At 50.4% G+C, this 19,417-nt stretch overlaps 4 protein-coding genes across 4 annotated transcripts; 1 reads left to right on the top strand and 3 right to left on the bottom strand.

The window, feature by feature from the left end:
- The first annotated feature begins 1,277 nt into the window (after positions 1 to 1,277).
- Positions 1,278 to 3,816, top strand: LOC101755907 (protein SMAX1-LIKE 3). Its single transcript, XM_004978273.3, has 2 exons — positions 1,278 to 2,479; positions 2,623 to 3,816. The coding sequence occupies exons 1-2, from the start codon at positions 1,278 to 1,280 to the stop codon at positions 3,764 to 3,766; spliced, it is 2,346 nt and encodes a 781-aa protein (XP_004978330.3). The 3' UTR covers positions 3,767 to 3,816.
- Positions 3,817 to 9,999: 6,183 nt separating this feature from the next.
- Positions 10,000 to 10,996, bottom strand: LOC101753598 (NDR1/HIN1-like protein 10). Its single transcript, XM_004977282.4, has one exon. It carries the CDS (start codon positions 10,848 to 10,850, stop codon positions 10,245 to 10,247), a length of 606 nt encoding a protein of 201 aa, XP_004977339.1. The 5' UTR covers positions 10,851 to 10,996; the 3' UTR covers positions 10,000 to 10,244.
- A 2,004-nt stretch (positions 10,997 to 13,000) lies between these two features.
- On the bottom strand, positions 13,001 to 14,028 carry LOC101753190 (NDR1/HIN1-like protein 3). Its single transcript, XM_004977281.3, has one exon. It carries the CDS (start codon positions 13,854 to 13,856, stop codon positions 13,242 to 13,244), a length of 615 nt encoding a protein of 204 aa, XP_004977338.1. The 5' UTR covers positions 13,857 to 14,028; the 3' UTR covers positions 13,001 to 13,241.
- A 2,085-nt stretch (positions 14,029 to 16,113) lies between these two features.
- On the bottom strand, positions 16,114 to 17,004 carry LOC101752779 (NDR1/HIN1-like protein 3). Its single transcript, XM_004977280.4, has one exon. It carries the CDS (start codon positions 16,919 to 16,921, stop codon positions 16,286 to 16,288), a length of 636 nt encoding a protein of 211 aa, XP_004977337.1. The 5' UTR covers positions 16,922 to 17,004; the 3' UTR covers positions 16,114 to 16,285.
- Positions 17,005 to 19,417: the final 2,413 nt, after the last annotated feature.

The following is a 19,417-nucleotide window of genomic DNA, read 5'->3' as shown; positions in this document are numbered from 1 at the left end:
TCCAGCCAGCTGGTATATACATAGAATTTGCACTCAAAATGATAGCTTAAGGCTTGGTTAGCCAGAGACGAATTCGTAACCACGATTTGCTGCAATGGATCGAATCACAAAGTTAGATGGGTAGCAGAACAGGGTAACGAGTACTCCGTATTACGCATGGACCACTATCGATCAAGTATTCAGGGGTCAACCTTGTCCAGCGGGTTCTGGACCCCGGCCGGGCAGATGCATAGATTTGTACTGGAGATTTAGCTTCACCTGCGTTGATGCAGTCACTTCAGACCCGTCCTCAGGGAGGTCTGTACTTATATAAGCTGCTATCCAACTGTTGCATGTCCATGTTTACGTACTCAATCACAATAGTTTATTAGGGGATGATGATTGGAAGCCGGAAAATGTTTACGTATCTTAGAAGGAAAAGTTTGAATACAACGCACGATTAGCGTGCAACCAGACCCTAAAGCCTATATTACATGATTGTGTACAACCTGAGCAAACACACGCTCACAATCTAGAAGTTTTGATTACTCAGAAAATAGACAACCAAGTTCCTTTTGCTCCGGCTACAATTTCGGATTTGTATTTGTAGCTGGTAGAAGTACATCCAGGCGTGTCGATACCTCCCCCTGGAAGCCTCACCTTTTCTCCTCTGTCGCTTCGGCATCATGGCCGTCTTGAAAATTCATCCCACGGCCATTGCCGGCCGTCGGATCCTTCGAATGAAATGTTCAGGTGGACGCACTCCTGAACCGTCAGTATCTAGGGTGCTCGTTCAAAGCACAGGATATTTCAGCTCATGCATACAGAATGCATACAGAAAGCAAGGGAAAAAAAACCACACCATATCGTACAAATAAATGCACTTACCACCTTATAAATACAAATAAATCCAGTTGGAAATTAGCATTTCGTGTTATGGGGTGTGTGTATGACGTCACAAGCCGATAACATATGTACAGTACATAATACATCCCGACAGCAACGATCAAGCGAATCTCATGAACCGTCCTCCCTGTCAGTCGCTCACAGTCGTCTCTGCTAGTATGAGTCAGCCAGTCAGGAACAGGCATGACGGACGACACGACACACTCAGCGCAGGCAGCTCAATTACTCCTCCGATCCCTGTCTCCTCGCTGCGTTCCATGGCGACATATAGCAGCAGATAAACCTCGATGCATGCGTCCATCTGCACACGTACCGCAGAGCCGCCAGAAGATCAAGCTGGTGGATTCGTAGGGTTCGGCCGGCCGGCGTCGTACTTGCAGGAGAGAGAGGAGATGCGGAGCGGCGGGTGCGCGGTGCAGCAGGAGCTGGCGCCCGACGCGGCGGCCGTGATGCGGCAGGCGGTGAGCCTGGCCCGGCGCCGGGGCCACGCCCAGGTCACGCCGCTCCACGCCGCCAGCGCCATGCTCGCGGACGCCGGGGGCCTCCTCCGCGCCGCCTGCCTCCGGTCGCGGGCGAGCTCCCACCCGCTCCAGTGCAAGGCGCTCGAGCTCTGCTTCAACGTCGCGCTCAACCGCCTCGCCACGGCGGGGCCCCCGGCGCCGGCCATGTTCCAGCAGTTCCACGCCCACCACGCGGCTGGAGGGCACCGCGCGCCCACGCTGTCCAACGCGCTCGCCGCCGCGTTCAAGCGCGCGCAGGCGAACCAGCGCCGGGGCGCCGGCTCTACCTCCGCGGATGTCGCCGCCAGGGTCGAGCTCGAGCAGCTCGTCATCTCCATCCTCGACGACCCCGGCGTCAGCCGCGTCATGCGCGAGGCAGGCTTCTCCAGCGCCGAGGTTAAGGCCAACGTCGAGAAGGCGGCCTCGTCGCCGGAGCAGCAGTCGTCCAACACGGCGAGCAGCACCACCAGCGCCGCCTCCCCGAATACTAAACCCAGCAGGGAGTCCAATAAAGCCAAGGCCGACGCCGCCGGCGACGCCGCGCGCGTGCTGGACTGCATGGCGAGCTGGAGGAGCCGGTGCGTGGCGGTCGTCGGCGAGAGCGCGGGGGCCGCGGAGGGAGTTGTGAAGGCGGTGATGGACAAGGTGAGCAAGGGGGACCTGCAGCTCCAGCACGAGTGCCTCAAGAATGCCCAGCTCGTGCCCTTCTCGGCCGCGTCCTTCCAGCGCTTGCCGAGGGAGGAGGTGGACGCCAGGGCCGGCGACCTGCGCGCGATCATTCGCGAGGCCCGCGCCGCCGGGAAAGGCGTGGTGCTCGTGCTCGAGGACCTCGCCTGCGCAGCCGAGGCCTGGGCCGCCGCCTCGTGGAAGAGAAGTGGGCATGCCCGCTATTACTACTGCCCCGTCGAGCACGCGGTCATGGAACTGAGCAACCTGGTGCGCGGCGGCGGAGGCCGCGGCCACGACATGTTCTGGCTGCTGGGCTTCTCAGCCTACGCGTCCTACACGAGCTGCAGGTCGGGGCAGCCCTCGCTTGAGGCCGTCTTGGAGCTACACCCCATCCTCGTGCCGGACGGCAGCCTCGCCGGCGACAGGTACACACGACTAGCGCTTGATCCTTCATCAGCGTGTCACTGTCGCATGCACGCGTTAATTCGATCATTTTGTTTATTTATTTTCGGTTAGTCAACGTGTTTCTGGACGATTTTAATTACATCGATGGATTTGTTCTTTTCAGTGAGATCACACACTGCGGCGCCGCCGATATGGCCATGGCGACGGCGGCGAGCGTCCCCTCGTGGATTCGCCGCTGCCAGCAACAAGGTCCAGTTCCCACCGGATCGGAGCTCACACTGAGCTTCTCCTCTCCGGCCTCTTCCTCCCTCAGCGGCTTTGCCCATCACGACGCCAACATGAGCTGTGAGCCACGGCATGATCTCATCGACCGCCGGCGGCAACCCTTGCACTTGCAGAACCACGGGCACCACGGTCCAACAATGGCTGACTCATGCGATCAGCAGTTGATCGCGAGCCCTAATCCAGGATCGTCTAACTCGGTGTCCAAATCCAACTCATCGGACGGCGCCACGGAACCTGCAGCTCGCCGCCGCCGGAAGTTCACCGAGCTCACCGCGGAGAACCTCAAGATTCTGTGCGGCGCACTCGAGGCGCGCGTCCCGCGCCACAGAGATATAGCTCCGGGCATCGCCAGCGCCGTGCTCCAGCGCCGCTCCGGCGTGACAAGGATGACGCGGCCGAGCTCAGCAACAACGTGGCTGCTCTTCAAAGGGAGGGACAGCGACGGCAAGACGGCGATGGCCCGGGAGCTCGCCAGGCTTGTGTTTGGCTCATACGCCGAGTTCACCTGCATCACCGCACCAGAGCTAACCTTGGCTCCCTCCGGTTCCAACTCCGGCGACAGCCTCAAGAGGCAGAGGTCGCCGGACGACGAGCACGGCTACATGCAGAGGTTGTACGAGACGATCCGCGATAACCCTCACCGTGTCGTGATGATCGACGGCGCCGAGCACGACTCAGAAGACGGTATCAAGAACGCCATGGCGACCGGAACTGTGAGGGGATGCGATGGTGACGCGGTCAGCTTGGAGGACGCCATCGTAGTGAGCTGTGACGAAGTGTTTGAGTCGAGTTCTAGGGTTTCCTCCCGTCGGCTGGTCAAGCAGCAACGTGTCATGAGTGACGTCGTCGTCGACAGCAAGGTGGAAGAGGATGGCACAGAGAAAGGAGACGTGCCACGTTTCGGCCTGGATTTGAACGCCTGCGCCGCCGCCATGGACGGAGAAGGGGAGGAAAGGAGTCCTCCGCCTAATGACATGGAGATCCTTAAAGCTGTGGATGGCGTTTTCTTCTTCCAATGTTAACTGAGAAATAGTGTGTGATTAGCTATGCTTCAATTGATGACAATTTTACATGTTGCTGATGATGCTATATTGTTTGTCTTGAATATATATTTTTTTCAAGAAAACATAGCGAAACTATGCATCTTGTAACTTAAGGAGGAGTAGCAAAAGCCAAGTTCATGAACGTTGCATTGTGCGATGTCAGGCTAGCTCCAAGGACCAAGCCAAACTATTCATGCCCTTGTTCTCTTACCTCCAAACTCCCAACTTTAACACTATGCAAAAAGAAGATTCCCCATCACATCAAACTTGCGGTACATGCATGGAGTACTAAATGTAGACGAAATCAAAAACTATTTGCACAGTTTTGTTGTACTTTGCGAGATGAATCTTTTGAGCCTAATTAGTCAATATTTGGACAATAATTCACAAATACAAACGAAACGCTACAGTGTTGCTACAGTATTTTGGCACCTCCCAAATTCGCGAAGTAAACAAGGGCCATCTTGTATATCCATTCATAAAAAAATGGCATCCACTAATATAACCATAGTACCGCAACAGCAGTAAACTTCCGTCGCCGTCGACGTACACTGACACTGTTTCAGCCAAACTATTCAAAATCTAGAAAATACAGATTGCGTATAATGAACCGCCATAAGATTTCTTGAGAGCATGCACAAAAACCATGCACATGCAGCTCCTTTGTTTTTCCATGTTTCCACATACTATTCCCTGCTAGATTCATCGCTTTAAGATTATTATACAATTATGATAGAATGGCAAATGTTATCGAAGTGTTTTCTTGAGATAACAACAAATGCCATTTTCGCGCATATGGTCAATTTAAACGTTCACAAAGATTCTACTGGTCAAAGTTAAAACAATATCACCTATACTTAACTCAAGAAAGCATCATATCAGTTTATATTTGGTGTGATTCATGGAAACAACTGAGCATATATGCTCGTGCAGTCGTGCATCCATTGGCTAGGTTTCCCAACTACTTGTCCGAGCAACACCCTAGTAGTATAATATCCTATTGAATTGCCTTTCAGATTTCTGTTGGATAAGGTAATGGGGGAGAAGATAGAGGAGGGTTTCCACTCTAGCATGCTTGAATCTCAAAACTGTATGAAGTGCAACCAGAGATGGCTTGCATAGTGGTTTCTCATTTCACCTGAATCGATCAGTAGAATCGTAAACACAATGTTTCGGTACTTGGAGTGGTGATCACAGTGTATTTCTTTGGTATCGATGTGTTGTCCTGATATGATTAAAGACTTCGGGTTTGTAGAAAGGAGGCGGCACTTTACAAGGCAACGAGCTGAAATCTTTCATTCAGTAGAGATGACCAAAAGGTATATGCTTTTAGTGCGTAGTATGGTGATGCCATTTGAGAAAAAAAGAAAAAAAAAGTATCCTCTTTTTCGTGCTTTAGATCTCCAAATCCGCATTGCCATCTTAAAGCAGTGGGTGTGAAAAAGCTTAGGCTGGAGGAAAGCAGGCAGGAGATCAAAGTTGATAAGCATCTCTCCCTGGTCATTAGGCCCTAAAGTTTGATGCTTTAGAATCCTAGAAAGATATATTTAATCTCCTCTATCAGCAGCCCCTCACCCAACATCTGATGATATAGATCACTAGAATACGCAAACCAGGTGTAAGTAGGGCACTTGCCGTTTGCTGCTTTTCAGAGGTAAAAATTGACGACATGTGTACTGTCCTCCGTGTATTCTGTGCATCTCTCTTTCCTCCCGTGACCATCTATTCTTTCCACAAGCTTTGTAGTCTGTACAGTCGATTGTGTGTATCTCGTTATGCTTTTGTGTTTTTACCTCTACTACCTTTTGCTCTATCTCAAAAGGGGAGAAGCCCCATACTACTTTCTTCTTGAAAGGAGCTGTCAAACTGTATCTTGTCTCTACATGTAGTATATACATCCTCCTGTTTTAAATATATGTTCAGAGTTGAAGAAAAATCGATCCCTGAAGCATGGTGCCTCCTCTTTAATTCAATGTAAATCACTGATTGTAAACAAAAGGTTTTTCCCCCATGCTGAAATCCTAAGCTGTAAGACTTTGGCCTGCCCAAGGCCTAATGAATGAATGAATTCAGGTGGGGACCTTCCCCCGTGACCTTTCAAAAAAAAATATGTTTTACGCATTTACATTATCATTATTCTTCCAGTAGTGCATGTACGCTATTTGGGATTTTATATTTTCCTGTTTATATTGTTGGTTTATGTGTATGTGGTATTTATTACACTTTTTCCACCAGGAAATGAAATTTAACCGTCATTTTTGTCATTATGGATTTTCTACAGAGAATATCGTGTGGAATCAAAAGGTAAGGTCCTATTTAGGCCCAATCATCATTTGTACTCAAATTAAAAGGTTTCAATGTTCGGTAGGATCATATGGCAAACACAACTTCCAATTTGTGTTGAGAAAATTATCGCTCGAGAATGTAACATTGCTTCTGAGTAATATATAATGGGCTTTAATTCCTTTCCTCGCTAAAAAATGGCAAACACAACTTTTTTTCATCCCCTGATAAATGAACAGGTAAATATGGGATTTTGGGAGGTGGCTTCTCATTAAGAGAAAGTCCCTAAATTGAACACCAAACCAGACACACAATGCCATTATTTTATACAGTTATTACGATGTGGACTGGTGTTTGGAGATAATGTTGGTGTCTGTTTCATTAGACTTTGCCTTTCCCCTACCTTTCAAAAGTGTTCCCAACTTTGTATACAAACTCTAGACAAGTGTTGTTGGCAAAGATAGCTAACCTTTTCCCTGTAAACCTTAGCAACAAGCGACTCCAGTTACAAATAGTTTCTTATTAGAATGAGCATTTTCTAGACTTTATTAAGATTGGGTGCTACCTAAAGCACTTGAATGACATCTTTGCACGTAGGAGACCAGCAATAATAAAAAGCTTGTTGCGACGTGCAAAGGATATATAATGCCACGTAGATGATCATGCATGTGTAGGCGTGTGGTCTTTGTTTCTCAAATGATACTCCTATGTGTTTTATTATTTGCTTCACACTTTGAAGGTGGTGTCCATTTTCAAAAAAATCCGAATCCAGTATTATCCCATTGTCCCCGGAAGTTAAATTTTGGCATAGAGTTAGCTTGACCACTTAATTAGGCAGTAATTGCAGTCCAATTCCTAAGATTACGATTGTACTTTTCGTGGGATGGAGGGAGCACCTCGTAATGAAATTTTCTATACGAGGAGAGGCCTGATCAGAATTAGAGATTTTTTATTTAGATAAAAGAACTAAAACAAATTATATTTTGGAAAGCTCCATATTCAAGTAAAATCCAGCTGCATGGTAGATCTATATATGTGTTCCTTTAGTTGGTTTGTTATAGTCATACTAGCTGGTAGCATACTGCATACGGTGGATGCATGTCTACTGCAAGAAATGTATACTCTCTCCGTTCGAAAATGTAGGTTATTTTAACTTTTCTAGAGGTATAGATTTTACTATACACATAAATATAAAGTTATGTCTAGACACATAGCAAAATCTCTATGTTTCTAGAAAAGTCAAAACGGCCTACATTTTGAAACGGAAGGAGTATATAGCAGAGTATATATCACACCCAAAGAGGAAAACGACACGATGCAAAAGCGTTTGCTTTGCACCTGACATGCCTCGATCTATTGGTCATCGGTACTCAGTATACAAGAAAAGCAGGTCGACCGATTGCAGTCAAGTAGCAGGAACAAGTTTGCAGACTTCTTCAACCTCCGATAGCTATGCGGCTGCGTGCAAGAGGCGAGTGCAGACAAAATTTCCACTTGGCCAGCCTTGGAGGAAAAGGAAAGAACTATCCCCCAAGGCTTTAGCCCTTTTGCTTTCCTTCTTTCATCATCGAAGTTAGGGCTATCTGTGCAATGCATGCGGCTGCTGCCTGCCGGAATGGACCTCACCTCACTCTCATAGAAAATGTCATGTGCATGCGCAGGTCTTGCCAGTGTCCCTGGCCACACCATTAGAATGGACGTTGTTTTCAGGAATCGGAATAAGACGCCCCTATATGGCCCATGAGGCCATGAGCATTTATCGTCACTGGAACCTTCTTCGGCCCAGAAAGGCACTCAGAACCTAATGTGGCCCATGAGATTGTACTGGCCTACTTGACGCACGTGCGGAGACGACGGCCTACTAATTGCTTTGAGTTTGGCCCAGTTAGAGGTGGGAGCCCAAGTAAACAACTAAAAAAGGAAGAAGTCATATTTACCTCCTTTCACTATGAGCCGAGTCCACGTTTCCTCTCTAAATCCAAAGACCGTCCGTCTCGCCTCCTCGAACTCTTGAAACCACCAGATACAGGACCACCTAGATCCGGATGCATCCCGGTTTTCACCGACGTAGCGCCATGTCACGCATCCCATGTGGCAACTTTCTCGGTGGCCCCACCTGTCATCCCCGTTATCTTCTTCTGCCCTCTCTGGCTCTCTCTTAGCTGCGGGCTGCGGCCATAGCAAACGGCGACCATGAGAGCGCGGGCCAGGGCGGCGGCCATGGCCGAGCGGCGACCATGAGAGCGCGGCCCAGAGCGGCGGACACGGCAGAAAGGGAGATCAGACCGTTCTCCCTCGTCGGTCGTCGCTGGTATAATGATTTGTACTCCTAGATCACAACAAATCGAGCTTCAGACCACCCAACTGTCGTACGACGACGAGCATATCTCCGGTGGCCCTTCTGTCAATTTCCCTTGGATTGGGAATAAAATCGTTAGTTGATTAAGCAATCGACATGGAAATGGAAATCCATACAAAACAAGCTAGGAAACAAACGAAAGGAAATCCATCCAACACAAGCCAGACGGAATCATCCTGGTCTTCCTCTTGAGCACCGTAATCTTCGGCTGGAGGAACCCGCCTCCTCGAGTTGCCCGCACGGCCGCACCCGTGCTTGCATTCATGCCTCGCCCGCGAACGCGGAACGCGTCCCTGGTTTCTGCAGCCGTCCGTGCTATCCAACTCAGCCGCTCACCCCAACTCCGGCGACCACAAGGATCGCCGCGTCACCTTTGTTCCCACCGTCGCAGACAGCTCGGCTGCATCGCCGGCTCCAGGCCTCCCTCTCCCGCGAGCTGTGCGGGCGCAACGCAGCACATCCTAGGGGATGGCCAAATCAACGAGCCGCCAAATTGAGCATAGCCAAGCCATAACTAGCATCAGGAACATCAAATCGACAAACAGCGCCATTGAATCAAGCTTGATGCGCTCCAATTGAAGCGTTGCTGTCCCTCTCCATCCCCTTGACTCTCATTCCCGCGCATCTCTTGGCTGCTGCCATGCAGGGGGCTCCGGCCTTGGGCTCGGGCGGGGGAGCAGCAAGCGGCGACGCGCCGGAGCGGCACTCGCGGGGCTGGAGTAGTTGCGTGGGGCACGCCGGCAACATCGCCGCCGCGGGCTCCGGCATGGGCGCCTGCGCGAGACGGGTGGAGGGAGAGAAGGAGACAGGGAAAGAGAGGTTGAAGAAGAGGATGACGTGACGGGTGGGGCCCATCATACAGGTTGCCACATAAGAACGATGACGTGGCGCCACGTCGGATAAAACCAGGGTGGATTCGTGATGAGAAAGAAGGTCACGTGTCCGGTTTCGCGAGTACTAGGAGTCAGAACGGACGGTTTTCGAGTTCGGGGTGAAAACGTGAACTCGGCCCATTGTCCGAGCCGGCCTATTAAAGCCCAAACTATTCTGTATGACAGACCCTTCAAGAAAGTGCAAATTCAAAGTCAGGCGTTTGTGGCAAGTTTGCCAGAACGGTAGACGGTACTTTACGAGAATCTGGCAAAAAAGAATCCCCTGAAACTGAATCTTCCTTCCTCGCAGAGGATGCGCCTGGTGAGACGGTGTGCCGTTTCGCCTGAAATTGTGCGTCTCCATCTACTGCGAGCAAATCCAGAACAGCTCATTATCGTCAGCAAGACAGCAAGCATCTGTACTCCTGGTCGGCTTTGCTGGTCCTGGAGAGACCTGTCGACTGAACACCACTCGTGGCCTTGCCATTGCCAGCCAGGCGATGTGGATGTTTTTGTTCGACGGGACGAACAGAGCCATCCTCTGCACAAATGGCCGGGTGTTGACTTGAGCAATATCAAGTCAATGACCCTACATCTTAACCAGCCAAGACGTTAATACCATGAGCTCAATGAACTGCCAATACAATTTATCACAAGGTTGGTCAAGCTAAGCCTCCAATCAAATGCAAGAGCGCATGTTCAAGTTTAACAAGATCGACATGAGAAGCAACCATATGTTCTTGTGATTTATAACTTTATAACCACTCACCGGGCTAACAAATAATCCAATAGCACAGTAAATTCTAAGGCAAATACAAATGCAGGAACAAGTATATTTCCCAAACAGTAGCAATCTTTGCACGAATAATCAAAACCAAAACCGGCCACTAATCTCCAATCAGAAACCACCAAGAGAAGGGAGCTGGACCGACGACTCCAATCATCAGTACTTGACCCAGCAGCGGTCGCCGGAGCCAAGAAAGCTGAAGCCGCCCGGCGTCGTCGGGACCGGGATGCTCACCGCGCACAAAACCCTCGGCTTCTGCCGTATCTTGATGCTCCCGAACACGTACCTCACCCGCACGTTGACGCTCAGCTCCAGGCCCAGCATCGCCGCACCCTTGACCTCGTTCTCGAGCTCCGTCGACACGTCGCCGGGGACGGCGACGCTCTTGCCGTCGAACTCGAGGCGCACGGCCTGGGCGGTCTTCCTGCGCTGGTAGAACTCGGAGGGGGACGCCGCGGCGGCGGCCGGGCTGAGGACGGCGCCGCGGAAGCGGAGCTCGGCGTCGATGGTGTCGTAGTAGATGTTGACGCGCTTGCTGGGGTTATAGAGGCTCAGGTTCACGGCGACGTGGTAGGTGACGGCGACGGGGGAGGAGGCATTGGAGACGGCGAGGTTGGAGAGCTCGGCGGACTCCACGGCGGCGCGTATCTGGTGCGGCTGGAAGATGGCCCAGTAGATGAGCACGACGAAGCCCAGGGAGATGAGAAGAGTGCAGCAGCTGCTGCAGCACGTCTTCTCGCGGCTCCGGCCGCTGCCGGACATGGTGGGCAGGAGACGGAGGCCGGAGGGGGAGCTTGCTGTGCTGCCTCTGTGCCACTTGCTGGAGTTGTTGGTCAACGGCCGGAGGAAGGAGGAGGGGGAGGTGAGCTCGTTGGTGGACTAGTTGGTGCGAGTTGTGATGACTTGGCCTCTTGGGATATTTATCAGTACTTCTTCGTACTGATTGAATGTTTGGAGGGTTTTTTTTTTCAGAAGCGTGTACGCGTTTTTTCTTTTTTTTTTGATGTGTGTGTTTTCGATTGAAACATTTGAAAGAGGGAATGCTAAACTACACTAGTGTTTTTGAGAGCTTCAACACTTGATTTTTCTGACCAATCACATACGCATTGCTTCTCTTCTCCTCCGGCAATGGTGACTCATCTGGCGAGCTTTAGGCTTCGGGGTTAGGGGTTGCCAATGAGCTTTTAGGGTTGTACGGTTTAGGGGTTGGGGCTTACCAATGTCCGGCGAACTTAGAGGGAGCTCTGTGCGGCAGGGTAGCGGGCGGTGGTGGCAGGGGAGACAGCGGTGAGGCAGCAGTGGTGGACCTCCGGTTGGGCGGTGGAGGTGGCGGGGGCATCGAGCTTCAATCGGTTAGTGTCGGCGGCAACGTTGTGCCGCCGAAGCCGAGAGGGCAGTCGTCGGCATCAGGGGAGCGTGACCGGATTTGAGGAAGAAGATGGTTAGGGGCAACACTGGGAGAGTTAAGGCGGGGCTGTGGTGGAGGGCGGCAACTCTGGTGGCGGTGGAGCACGGGGGCGAGCCGGCTTGCACCGTCGCCGTCGGGGCTGCGGGCTGCGGGAGCCTTCTCGGGCGAGCGGATGGGGAAGGTGATAAAGAGATAAGGAGGAGAGAGAAGGATCGATCTGAGCCATCGATACGAGATCCTACGGACATAAAAATCGAGTGCTCGAGAGGGTTCCAGCACTCGTGCGTGCGGTATACAGCTTCTTTGAAAAATATAAGGCTAACGAGCATTCCAAAAGCTTAGTAAAAGTTTGTCCGAGAGGTAATTATAATTGTCTTGGCAAAAAGTTTTATAGATATGTGGCAACACGCAGGACTAATGGATAATGCAATCTTACTTATGATTCTCTTAAAATGGAATGTAGGTGGCTTTGCATGCTAAGAGAGATGGTGTTCCAAGATTTGAACTTGAGATTATAATATGATTTAGGAGTTGGCATTGTAGCTGCAACTTGCCTGTTCAGTTTTGGAATCGTGTTAGTACAATTACTATCAATTGACCTTGACCAGCAGCCCTCGGTACCGTTGGGTCACTAGTTTATTGGGCACGAGCCCTGTTTCTGGGCTGCTTCGCCGCTTCGGGGCGTGACGGAACGAAAAAACAAAAGAAAACGCGTGCGCCCTGTGCGGCAAGTACCCAACCCAACCGCTCCTCTCCCCCCTTAGGCATCGGAGAAGAAGACTTGGGGCGTGCTCAGGTCTCCGCCCGGGCTCTAGGTCCATCCGGTGGCGCCCAGCCGCGTGCGGAGTCGGGGCCGCGGCTGAGACGCGTAGCGCCGGGAGCCCCGACGCGTTGGACGCAGGTAAATTCGCTCGCGCGACGCCGCCACGCGCGGTGGCCGGAACGTGCGAGGAAGGAAAGCCGACGAGCCCGCGAATTCGCCTAATCGCCTTCGCCTTCGCGCGCGCGTGGTGAGTGGCCGGGGACGGACGGGACATTCGTGCGCCGCACGCACTGTCCGGAACGCCGATTCATTTCGAAGCCGCGAGGTTTTGTCGCGCGCGGCGGAGCAAATGCATGCGTGGACTGCGAGGTTTTGCAGGGCCCCAGCCCTGTATGGCTGTATGTCTGCGCCCGGGCTACACCAGATACTGAAGGCGCTGAAGCCAGCAAAAAAACAAAACTGCACGCGTTATATATAGACATATACATAGGCCTTGTTCCCAATTTGGGAGTGGCAAAATTGATATTTTATTATAAATGCGCAACTGTAGCATTTCGTTTGTATTTGTGAATTATTGTCCAAATATTAACTAATTAGGCTTAAAAGATTCGTCTCGCAAAGTACAACAAAACTGTGCAATTAGTTTTTGATTTCGTCTACATTTATTACTCCATGCATATACCGCAAGTTTGATGTGATGGGGAATCTTCTTTTTGCATAGTGCCAAAGTTAGGATTTTGGTGGAAACTAAACATGGCCATATACTCCCAAATGAATGAATAATCCAATATTACACTGAATGTTCCATCATATCAAGAATAGCGTCACTAACAATAACGATCTCTGCCTCCGCAGGAATTAACTTGAGCTCACCAATCTCGCTCCAAGCAAAGAAAGCACAAACGCGCACAACTGCCCATCCAACATTTACTCGCCAAAACAAAATCAAAAGGAAAAAAGTCCACTCAACCAGCAGCATTCATCAGTACTTGACCCTGCACCGGTCGCCGGGGGCAACAGCGCCGCCGACGCCCGGGCCCGGGCCCTCCGCCTTGACCGGGATGCTCAGCGAGCACCATATCCTCGGCTTCTGGCGCAGCTTGAAAATCCTGAACTTGTATCTCACCCGCAGGTCCACGTCGAGCTCCAGGCTCACCGTCCCCCCGCTCTTCATCTCCTTCTCGAGCTCCCCGGCGACGTCGCTGCCTACGGTGACGCCCGGCCTCCCGTAGTCGAACTCCAGCCTCACGTCGTCGCTGGTCTTCCTGCGCTGGTAGAACTCGGGCGGGGAGGTGCCGTTGGCGGCCGGGCCGAGGACGGCGTCCCCGAAGCGGAGCTCGGCGTCGATGGTGTCGTAGTAGATGCCGACGCGGACGCTGGGGTTGTAGAGGCTGAGGCTGACGGCGAATTTGTAGGAGACCTCTCCGGCGGAGGAGACGGTGAGGTTGGATAGGGTCGCGGACCCGACGGTGGCGCGAATCTGGTGGGGCTGGAAGATGGCCCAGTAGATGAGCACGAATAAGCCGGCTGATAGGAGAAACAAGAGCAATTTGCCGCAGCACTTGAGCAGGCAGCAGTTGTCGCCGCTGCAGCACATGGTGGACAGGGCAGGAGGAGGAGGAGCTTGCTGGCTTGCTGCCGCGTCGCTATGGTTGTTGGTCGATGCGGGGAAGGGCAGTTTGTTTGTGTTTGCACGGCCGTTTGTGCTATATTTATTGGTGATTTCGAGCGGGCGGGGAGGATGGAGAATGAAGGACAGCCGTACGTTTCCAATCTAACCGTCTCCGTATCGTCTTCAACCTCCCGATGTCGTTCTTTTTTCGAGTGAAGCACACCCTGTTTGCTAGCCCCCGTTGACCGCCCTAGCTCGCCCGCTGCTGTCACCCTCTACCCCACGAAGTCCAAATAATTGAGCGAACATAATTGGATGATCGAATGGCCGGGGAATGGAAATAAGATAGTTGCGTGAAGGGGCTAGTACTTTCAAAGCTTGCGGCATAGAACTTCGGTTAGCATTTCGGAGTTGAGCTGCGTCTTGGTTGCTCAATTGGATCTATGAATTGACCTTGACCAACCCTTGGTACCATTGGGTCGCTTGGTTTATTGGGCGAGACGTACTTGTTGGCTACTTCGAAACCGCATGTGCACGCTACCATCAGGTCTTTGTGTTTTCTTTCCTTGAGCGCTGCCCTGCTGTCGAGACCTCATGGCCAAAGCTAGCTGGTGATAGGAACATCAGTTTGGGTCGGGAGTGACTTGACTTGGTGCGGCAAAACCGGCCGGGAACGAGAGAGAAGAGGACGATCCAGCCCACGCCTCCTCGCCGCCGCAGCGAGCGACATGGGCTGCTCTCTGCTCTTCTGGTGGCCTGGGCCACATGGGCTACGCGGTGCTCCCCATATTGCGCGGGCCAAAATAAAAGATGGGAGAAGGAATACATGGGCCTGCACCAGAAAAGGCCGCGCCTGTACGGCCTGTAAGCCCAACAAACGACAAAAAGCATCCCTTCGGTCTTATTTATTTCCGCTTATAAGCAAAAATAAACAAAAAAATCCTACCAAACGTCTTGCTTATTTTTTCAGATTCTCGCTTACATGGTAAGCCGCTTCATATATTTGAATTACATGAAGGGAAAAGCGAGAAAGAGAAGTAAAAAAATATTCGCTTAGATTGTAATGGAGCATAGCTGAGAGAAACGGAAGCAAACAGGGCCTTATACTGGGAGCTTTATACTGCTGTTACCCAGAACTCCAGCGTCATCTCGTCGCCGGTCTTGCCGCGCTGGTAGAACTCGGACGGGGAGGTGCCGTTGTGTCGTTGTGTCGCCGCCGCCACCGGGCATGGTGGACACTGGACAGGGGGAGGAGCTTAGCTGCTGGTTGGTGCAGCAATTGCACTGCAGCTGGTTGATACTATGACGGACGGAGGAGGGGGCTACTTCGCGTGTGTTACGCATTGACGATTTGGAGCTACAGGAACCGATACCAAGCCTGTGATCAGGCCATCAGGGTTTGGAATGTTCTAGTGACACGCCCCACGAAATGTCAGTGGTGAGAAGCGTCAAGCGTGCGCACATTATCGACCATTTGATGAATATTCAGCTATGATGATATAATACGGATAAATCAAAACATGGCACGAAGGTTATGTACAACAGTACCAGTTGCAGGATCCTGCTATGCATACCTAGCAGTCTACGACTAAGTACGGTGCAATCAGGACCTCCATCTGACTAGGTTATCTTTTGAAGATTGTTCATGCATCTGTCATAAGGTTAGCCTATGGTCACCTAATGGTCAAACTCTTTATGGTCAAGCACCATTCGTCTATGACTATGAGAACTTATGACTTAAGTCAAACTAAATTTGACTAAAATTGTAGAAAAGACTATTAATACTTTATGGCAAAAATGGATATCATTAAGTATATTTTTTACAATTTATTTCTTTGATGGGATATATGTTAATATTTTTTTTATAAACTTGGTCAAACTTAGAATAGTTTGACTTTAAATAAAGTTAGAAGTAGTTCTTATTTGAGCAATTACGGCAGGTGCTCTGCCTTATCATTATAGTAGAAGAGCAGTAAGTTATTTACAATCTTGGGATAACCATGTTAAAGCGAGAGTTGACTCGGAACAAACATTATACGAGGTCTTTATACTCTGCGAAACCTGAACATGTATACACCTTGTGTTCTTTGCGCTGTATGACGACTACCGTATACTCACATCTCCAATCCTTGTATAATAGATCTAGACGCATCACACATTGTACTATGCAAGCATCAAGAAACAAGCATGCCATAAGTTTGTTATACTCTACGAGTCTGGACATTGCATCGTTTGTACATACTGATGTTGAAGAGGTACCTCATATTTTTACGAATCTTATTGTCAAATGTCAATTCACAAACAATACCAGAGTTAAGATAACGAACAGCATTAACGACTATCTTTGCACGAATTGAATTGAGAATAGCTCACCTCTCCAAGCAAGAAATTAAGCACAAAAGTACCAACATTCATCAGTACTTGACCCTGCACCGGTCGCCGGAGGCAACGGAGCCACCGACGCCGCGGCGCCGGCCCTCCGCCTTGACCGGAATGCTCAGCGAGCACCATATCCTCGGCTTCTGCCGCAGCTTGAACATCCTGAACTTGTACCTCACGCGCACGTCCACGTGCAGCTCCAACCTCACCGGCCCCCCGCTCTTCACCTCCTTCTCCAGCTCCCCGGCGACGTCGCCGCCGACGCCGACGCCGCCCGGCCTCCCGTAGTCGAACTCCAGCTGCACGTCGTCGCTGGTCCTGGCGAGCTGGTAGAACACGGACGGGGAGGTGTCGTTGGCGGCCGGGCCGATGACGGCGCTGCGGAATCGGAGCTCGGCGGAGATGGCGTCGTAGTAGATGTTGACGCGGACACTGGGGTTGTAGAGGCCGAGGCTGACGGCGAGGTGGTAGGAGACGCCGGCGGCGGCGGCGGAGGCGTTGGAGACGGTGAGGTTGGAGAGGGTGGCGGTCTCGACGGTGGCGCGGATGTGGTGGGGCTGGAAGATGGCCCAGTAGAGGAGCACGATGAAGCCGACGACGAAGACGAGCCCGCAGAAGCCTCTGCAGAACCCCCCGGCGGCGCCGCCGCCGAGCCTGCTGCCGTTGGCCATGGTTGACAGGAGTGGCGGAGGGAGGGGCTTGCTGCCGCTGCCTCGCTGCTTGATTCAGTTTGGGAAGGCCGGAGCGCTAGTTTGCGCGTGTTTCGGCCGTTTGGGCTATATGTATTGGTGATATGGAGCTGGGGAATTAATACCAAGCTAATGATCAGGGTTTCGAATATTCTAATCAATCACATGTCTCAAAGAAAAAAGCCAGTGGGACACAAACTTTTATACGCGCGAAATATAAATATGCACAAAATGATCGTTGGCATGCAGGAGATTTGGAGTAGACTTGGCCAGTTGGCCTTTATATATACTCCCTCCATACTCGCAAAGGAAGTCGTTTTGGACAGCGACACGGTCTCCAAAGTATTACTTTGACTCCTTGTTTTTATAAAAATATTTATCAAAAAGTGATATATGTATATTTTTATGAAAGTATTTTTCAAGACAAATCTATTTATATGGCTTTCACATTTCCAAACTCAACAACTTAAAAGTTATTCATGATTTATATTCCCAATGTTTGACCCAAGTCTTGTCCAAAACGACTTCCTTTGCGAGTATGGAGGGAGTATACCCATATAAATTGACTATGACAACAATGGCAACGATAGTTTATTAGATACTCCTTCCATTAAAAAATGCAGGTCGTTTTGATCATATAAATTTTGCTATGAATCTGAATATAATCTATATCTAGATGTATCAAAAAGTAAAATAATCTATACTTTAAAATGGAGGCGAAGTAGAGTTGCACGCACCAACTGCACCTGCACTGTCGGCTTCGCCCTTTGTCGCAGCACTTTTGCATTGGACGAATCAAATTCTTGCGTCTTTGTTTATTCCTTGAGTGCTGGCGTAGTCAAGTAGGGAAAGTAAATGCTACGTATGCATGGGTGAAGGGTCAATGTCGGATATACGAGCAATGTTCTGTTTAATTTAATATAGAAATGGATGATATAAAACATGATAATAGTCATAACCAGATTACATTGAAGGTCCTAAGCAAACTATACAGGCTAAAATCCTACCTCAGTTGCAAGTAAAAACGGAAGAGTCCTAACGCTAGGACACGTGTGCCGTGATGAGGAAAACAGTAGCAAAGCTATTTTTTTTAAAAAAAAATACACGGAGCTCTGGCCCCTTATATATATTCTCCAGAGGACAACGTTTCTGATTAATAAGATATAGCCTTAGAGTTGGTATATATTATAAAGATATTTCTCTCTCATTTTAACATCTGCTTAATAAATTCTCTCACGGCATTTGTTCATAGCAAAATTTGCCGTACGACTGTCAACTTTGCTAGTATTTGTCATTTAACATCTAATTTTCATTCTTCAGGAAAGTATCACTATAAAATCACGTCTTCTTCCGTAGGACGCCGAAGAATTTTGCATTTCCTTGGATTTACGTCAGAAAGACTTTCGAGTTCGATGCCCCTGTCCCAAGCGTGCTGCACCGGTTTGGCCAGATCAGACCAAAACGGACCAAGGTACAGCACTCGGTACAATCATTGGCAATGCATGCGACCGTTCACAAGTCACACAAGTATGCAGAGGATCTACTGCACTCCATCCATGTGGAATACGCATGTAACCAGATGGCTTGAAAACAAAATTTAAATAAAGCCATCTCCATTGCATTTGGATCAATGTATCTGTCGAGTACGTACAAAATGAACAAACATCTTGATCGACATTGGAAAAATGCACATTATATATTACAGATCGGTCGATCTGTGGATCTGACTTTGTTCATGAACACAATAAAAAGCCGTCAGGCAGAAAATTAAATGAAATGGGAAACAACATTATATTGCGGGTGTAGCCGGGCAGGTACGGTGGTGAAGGACGTCGACTTGTGCTGCTGCTGCGTGATTGCCGGCGACGTGTTTACGGGATGTCCCACTTGGATTCCTTCCATGGGTCACGGCTCCCCGTGGAGGCGGCGATCTCGGCGCATTTCTTCTCGCAGTCGGCGGTGCCGAGCGGGGAGTCCTTGAGCTCGGCGCACCCGGCCTTGCAGTCCATGGCGCTCGCCGGAGCCAGCGCCATGGCGACCAGGAGCAGTGCCGCCACGGCGGCGACCATCTTCTTGTTGGCCATGTTTGTTGTATGAGCTGCTTACTTTGTGGTGGATATGTTGACGCTTTGCGCTCTCACGATGCACATATAGGTTAGCTTGGTGACCGTGAGGCCAGGAGAGGTTCACGCTCTACCTCTTGTTCTCTTGGTTGACCCGGCTCCTTGGGCTTAAGTTTCGGCCCGAGGTTCCCAGCCTCTTTTGTACGTCCAAAACATGCGCGAGGGAAAGCCCCAGTTAGCCCTTTTGCAGCCTGATGGGCTTCCAACGCGCGCGATTCCGGTTGAGATCACAGTTCCCGTTGGCCCATCCGCAAGCTAGCGGAGAAGAAAATGCTCGGAGTGGGCCTTTTTATATCACCGCGAATTTCCTCTCTAGTAGTCTTTACTAACTGATGAGTGGGGATTTTCAAAAAAA

The sequence above is a fragment of the Setaria italica genome, chromosome VII (assembly GCF_000263155.2).
Source record: "Setaria italica strain Yugu1 chromosome VII, Setaria_italica_v2.0, whole genome shotgun sequence".
Taxonomy (NCBI): Eukaryota; Viridiplantae; Streptophyta; class Magnoliopsida; order Poales; family Poaceae; genus Setaria; species Setaria italica.
This window is presented reverse-complemented; position numbering and strand designations above follow the sequence as displayed.

Bases quoted from the DNA above. Each gene is read 5' to 3' on its own strand.
- LOC101755907 (XM_004978273.3), top strand. From the start codon at position 1,278: ATGCGGAGCGGCGGGTGCGCGGTGCAGCAGGAGCTGGCGCCCGACGCG. The intron at 2,480-2,622 runs GTACACACGACT...TGTTCTTTTCAG, and splicing joins GGCAGCCTCGCCGGCGACAG to TGAGATCACACACTGCGGCG.
- LOC101753598 (XM_004977282.4), bottom strand. From the start codon at position 10,850: ATGTCCGGCAGCGGCCGGAGCCGCGAGAAGACGTGCTGCAGCAGCTGC.
- LOC101752779 (XM_004977280.4), bottom strand. From the start codon at position 16,921: ATGGCCAACGGCAGCAGGCTCGGCGGCGGCGCCGCCGGGGGGTTCTGC.
- LOC101753190 (XM_004977281.3), bottom strand. From the start codon at position 13,856: ATGTGCTGCAGCGGCGACAACTGCTGCCTGCTCAAGTGCTGCGGCAAA.